The sequence below is a fragment of the Triticum dicoccoides genome, chromosome 4A, assembly GCF_002162155.2.
Source record: "Triticum dicoccoides isolate Atlit2015 ecotype Zavitan chromosome 4A, WEW_v2.0, whole genome shotgun sequence".
Taxonomy (NCBI): Eukaryota; Viridiplantae; Streptophyta; class Magnoliopsida; order Poales; family Poaceae; genus Triticum; species Triticum dicoccoides.
This window is the reverse complement of record NC_041386.1, coordinates 725,080,063-725,086,047: the sequence shown is the minus strand read 5'-3', so window position 1 is coordinate 725,086,047 and position 5,985 is coordinate 725,080,063. Positions and strand designations below refer to the sequence as shown.

At 43.1% G+C, this 5,985-nt stretch overlaps 1 protein-coding gene across 1 annotated transcript; it reads right to left on the bottom strand.

The window, feature by feature from the left end:
* Positions 1-1,244: 1,244 nt before the first annotated feature.
* Positions 1,245-2,453, bottom strand: LOC119284272 (protein DETOXIFICATION 16-like). Its single transcript, XM_037563467.1, has 6 exons — positions 2,410-2,453; positions 2,239-2,325; positions 2,101-2,157; positions 1,602-1,959; positions 1,400-1,486; positions 1,245-1,295 (listed from the first exon to the last, which is right to left on the bottom strand). Exons 1-6 carry the CDS (start codon positions 2,451-2,453, stop codon positions 1,245-1,247), a joined length of 684 nt encoding a protein of 227 aa, XP_037419364.1.
* Positions 2,454-5,985: the final 3,532 nt, after the last annotated feature.

The window sequence follows — 5,985 nt, the reverse complement described above, 5'->3', positions numbered from 1 at the left end:
TGTGGCGCGCGCGCTGAGCTCATCTGGCGGCGGTGTCGGGTAGAAGATGACATGTAAACGAACGTGTGTGACGGTCGCCGTTTCCCACCTGCCATGTGTTACCTGACAGCAGGACCGACTCGTCAGATTTTCACTTGACATGCGCTAATGGTCCAATCAGTGTTTTTTGCAAACTGTCAGCACAACAGTGGTGGGTTTTTGCAAAAAAAAAACTAATAATGGTGGTTTTATGATTTAGGGTCCGCAATTGTGGTGGTGTTTTGTAATTTACTCGTTTGACTTGCATAGCGATTAGTTTAATGCTACCAAGAAATTCACTGCAATTATACTCGCGCTCAAAGGAAGCTTCTAATTCTTCACGAAATGGTCATTGTTGGAAATATTGTAATACATCATGTAACGTGCATGGTAGTCTTGAGCTTCACATATAGGATTAGGGGAGTAGTTGGGGGATCTTTCCATCTTTTCTTCTCTCTCTTGTAATCCTCCTCCACGGTTGAAGATCCTCAACCGCACCATGTATCCTATGAGACTAAACCTCTCGTCACAATCAATAAATACCTCTCGGGCTCTTTGTATGAGAGTCAGACGCTTCATCAAATCTAGCATGGTATCAGAGCCATCTTTGGTTTCGTACATATTTCAATAACATCCTTTTTAAATACATAACTTCCAGAGTCCAAAAGTGCTGGACCAGACTGTGCTCTCACAAAAATTTCTACTCTACTATGCGTTCTTTGGTTTCTTACATATTCCAATAACATCTTTTAAAAAGATTCAATAACAGCTACAGAGTACAACTTACTGTTAGCTTGGTCGGTAGAGTGAGTCTGCAGTAGACGTCTAGACGAGGCTACTCCATTTGGCTTGTCTTATTTTGGCTTCTTCTGCAGTATTTTTCTCTCATAGAAAATTTGCCGTATCAATCAGCACACAACATTTTTCTCTCACAAATAATCTGGCGTACAAATCAGCAGAAGATCTGCCGAACAGATCAGCTGAAGACACATAGCATTCTAACAGTTAGTTGAAACTTGTACCATGTGATGCTTGAAATTTCAGATGCAGGGGACAGAAGACACATAGCATCCTAACAGTTAGTTTGAAACTTGTACCATGTGATGCTTGAAATTTCAGATGCAGAGGATGTCCCCTACGGCCCTACGGTAATTTTTTTATATATGAAAAGACACTGAGCATCCTCAACAGTTAGTTGAAACTTGTACCATGTGATGCTTGAAATTTCATGCTACTGGCAGAGATGAGCCGAATACCGTGTCCTTTGCCTTGGTAGCCTGCAATTCAAAACAGGAAGGGAAAGAGATGTCACCCTGGCTAGGCTAGACTCTATAGCAGCGTCCTGGTAGAAGTTTGTTTGTGTTCAGTGTTCTCTACTTACTTCCATGCTCCAGTCTATGGTCCATGTGACAGATGCAAACAAGAGCACTTTGATGAGGCTGCCACAGACGATGCCGAGCCAAAGGCCCTGTTGGGAGAAGAACATCATCAGCCTCTGAGTTGAGAGATGATCATGTCGTTTCACTATACTACATTCTAAGTTTTTTTGGCAGATGACAAGTGTTGAGCTTGGTAGAGTTTACCATTCCATTGAGATGGAAGACAAATGCTAGCAGCACCGCCATAGGGATGCCTGCCAGGTAGAACGCGCCGAGGTTCACCGTGGCGCCGATCTTTTGCTTGCCGCAGCCCGTGAGCACGCCCGAGAGAGATCCGTGAAGGCCGTCTATGAAGAAAGATATCCCAAGAACTGGCAGCATCTTGGCAATGTATGCCACGACCTCTTGCTCGTTGTTGTACATGTACCCCCAAACGTGGCGTAGCAGGGTCATGCCCAAGGTCAGGACGAAGCCTAAGAACAAGGCGATGTACACGACTACCCTCGTTGCCAACTTTGCTGCCTGAGGCTGTCCAGAACCAAGTTCGTTGGAAACGCGCGTGCTGTGGGGTGAGGAAACCAGGCGATCAAATTTCCAGCAGTGTAATGCTTGTAGGTATTGAGTGGTAGCAGATAGTAGTAAGTCTTTTTTTTAAAGGAGGATTGCCCCCGGCCTCTGCATCTGAAAGATAGTAGTAAGTTACCTCACAGAATAACCAAGCCCAGATGGTATCATGAAGAGAAGAATCCCAGTGTTAAGGCTGCAGAATAATTGAACATGCACTATGTTAGCTAGATCAAAGATGTGTCCTTAATTTCTGAAGCTTGATGTGGGGCTATACCAAATTGACAGCACTGAAGTCTCCAGCTGAGGGTTGGGCAGAAGACCAGACAGCAGCACAAGTGTTTCGAATGCCCACCACTCCAAGCTGCACCCAAAAAATGACATTGTTTCTTTCTATCAAGTTGTCAAGAAGAGGCCCTATTTTTGAAGATTTGTTAAAAGTTTTCACCTGTAATATGCAAATGAAATCCGGGTGTCTTGCTTGTGGTCCATTGCGGGGTGAATCTCTGATCTCTTGCCCCACTGGGGTTGACTTGGAGGAGGAGAGAGCCAAGGTGCGGGACACAAGGACACTAAGATATGGGCGGGCCAATGGGATCACGTGACCATCGGAGCTTTCAAGTTTCACGACTGGTTGAAGTTGTGTCCTCTTGGGAACGTATATATTCTGATGCTACCGTCACTTGCGGTATTAGAGCCTGTGAGAGAAGATGTGACCGGATGTGTACAGTGGATGCCGCATCAAACTGCTCGACTACCCACTACCGTTGTTGGGCAGGCTCTGGCAAGTTGTCTGCTTCCTGAGACCGCCAGTTTTGGCCTTGTCCTTTGAGATCCGTTCTGATTTTCCTGGATTTAGAAGTAAATATTTGTTTTTGTTCTGGTTTTCTTGTTGCATGTGGCCATTTTGCTCACTCAGTATGCGCTGGCGAAAAAGCTCTGATCTTTTTGGCTTGTCATTTTCCCTGGTCAGTTGTTGCCGACATTGGAATAACAAGGTCAGGGCCTGTGCTTAACTAGTTCATGTCAAGCTTGGTTCTTCTTGTAAGTTAGTGCAGGCGTTACCGATTTTGTAATTGACAGTCGTTGACACAAACTGATGGATGAGTTCTCTTGGAGAGCGATGGCATAACCCACCCTTGTGAGGACAATCAGAGATGCTTAAATAACAAGTCAGCGACTTTCTATGCTCTGTGCCCTTAGGGTGTATTCGTTATGCAGAGAACAAAGACCAAATTACAATGAACGACAGCTAATCCATATATCTAGAAATATGCCCCCTTTGTCATTTTCCTATTCCATAAATCATGTTTCCATCCGAAATTTTATGATATCGAATATCGATAGATACCTCATGCGATCGTGACATTGACAGATACCCACGGTCCTCCAAATTTCAGGCCTCATCTGCGTACGTCAACATACTCTATCCGAAAGCCCAAAGATGGTTTGGCTAGCTTATAGGTGTCCTAGTCTACGTGACTCGTACAGCTTTCTAAGGTCATGTATAGTGGTTGAGAATGCAACTTTTTTAGATGGCACATAAAAAACATGGACTTTGCTCTTCTATAGTTCTCCACTGAAAGTATAGAACCTTGCTATGCTAAAGGCAGAGGCCAACACTATTGGTTGTGCCCAGGAAACTCTCTCTAAAATAAACCTGTCAGTTGTGGAGATACATAATAATTCTCTACTGAAGTCCCTATCTGTATTCTAGATGACACAAGACACTGGAATTCAACAGTGGTGCATGTGCATATGTCAAATATCACACCCACTCCTTTTAATTAGTGTCATAAGGTTAGCGGTACGTTCATGTAGATCCTATCACTTGGTTGATACATTTAGATGGCCACGGTTTGTTTTCTGTAAGCCACTCTTATAGGCATCGGTCCTAGATTTTTCTTTGAATCATTGGCTCTGTGCATCACTTGATTTAAAGTCCGACGGTCATTCTCTCTTTTCAAAAAGAAAATTTCCTATTTATTACTACAATATTTTTTTCGAATTAGTTACTACAGGTTGGTGACACAAAATCGGTTCATAATGGCGACAACCCATCAACCATGTTGCGCCATGCTAATAATTAACATCGTATGAATATATATTGCTCCATCGCCACTGAAACTATAACAGCGTTCAATGAGTTAACAATCGACACATTTTTCCTGCTACAAATACAGTCCTGATGAGGAAAAAGCAGAATCAAGTAGAGAACCATGTCAGTAGATGAAGATAGAGACTGTAGATTACATTTGGGAATATGAGGCTTCACGAAGGAGATGGCCACTGCTTTGCAGACTGCCAGCAGTATAACGCGTCAGCAAAGAACTTAATCCAAATACAACCCTTTTTCTCTCCGCAGACCTTGGAAGGTCTCTTGTGGACTAGTTTGCATCGCACCATCCAAATCACCCACAGGTAATGGTGTACCCGGAGCTTGATTTTGCCTACAACCTTCGTACGCCACCTCTGATCGAAATGCATTGGGTCCGAAAAGAATTCCCCACTGCACCACTTGATCAATCCGTCGAGACGCCGCTGCCCTAGACTTGATGTTTGGACCGTATACACACGCATAACTGAAGTGCTGCTGGCCCTGCTACTACTCCATGCATCCATCGAAGTCAGATCACATCGAGGAGGAGCACATGTGGGACTGAAGGTAGCAACCATATGGAATCAGCACAAGGGCTCGAGTCTTGAGAGAAAAGAAGTTGATCTGATCACCAGTCAATTGTAAACCACATTTTATTATTCAAATAAATATTTGGCTTTGGCATATTTTTCCGCACAAAGACATTAATTGTTCAATAAGACATTCATTTTGTTGTAAATACAACATGCAATGTTTTGTCCTCAAAAAGAGAGAATGTAGATACTCCGTTTTTACTTTTCGTTACTCAGTTCTCGTAGTGGATTTTTGCATAAGTTATTCAATCTTTCTAATCATTGTTAAATAGAAAATCAGTGTGCATAAAAAAAGTAAAGCGCAAGTTGCATATGGGATTTGCTGTTCATGTTTGTTTATATTTCGTTTTTTTATGTACTCTCTTATCATAGGCTCAGTTTTCGGATATCCAACTGTGTCATGATGAACTAAAGAAGAAATGGCGAGGATAGAGAAGTCTCATCTTGATCCTTATAAGAAGTTATGGAAGGATATCTGCGAAGCTCCAGCAACCTCCAACTATCGACTACCAGTCTTTTCTCATGTGTCCATATATAACGCTCCCGCTTCACAAAGTAGTAGCATGAAGCTATACTGGTCAAAATAGTTTACTGCCACACAGTCAAATAATTGGCAGATGAGAGAGAAAAATAAGAGCAATGGGTTAGACAGAAAAGAGAAGAGCATAAGACGAATGTGGAAAAGCATTGGGGAGTAGGAGGCACTTGGAGCAAAGAAAACCATCACACCAGGATAGTGAGCGACAAAATCTCATGTGCAAGTGAGCGATCTGAAAGTGTTGGTGGAGCAGCATCTTCTCATAGAAACATCCAGGATAATGGTACGATATCTAAGTCAAGTTACAACCGAAGGCTAAATCAGGGAGGGACTAGTGGTGGTATAACATATGTTATACTAACTTTTTAACTAACTGTTCAAAATCCATTAGGTTACACTAACTTTTTGACACAAGACAGGAATGTTGTGGGAGCAGTCTGTTGCGACTTCAAGGGGTTTTGTTGTTTGGAAATAAATTTACACCTTACAGGCAAAACAATTGGTAACACCACTGACAAACACAGAAAACAAGCTGTGGCATCAGTTCTGGCCGAGTGTAACTCCACCTAGAGCCATTTCTGCACTTTAGTATAAAGACCGCCTACCGTAACCATAGCTGCCCCTAGTCGCACCATCTCCAAACGAACCATATCCATGCATGTCGCTATTGTCCTCGCCTCCCGGAGACACACTGTCTTCTTCTCTTCTTGAATACTGATCCACCATGTCGCCACTGTCTTCTCTCGACACACATCCCTACACCCTTCGACCTCTGTCCACTTCACTGACCAGATC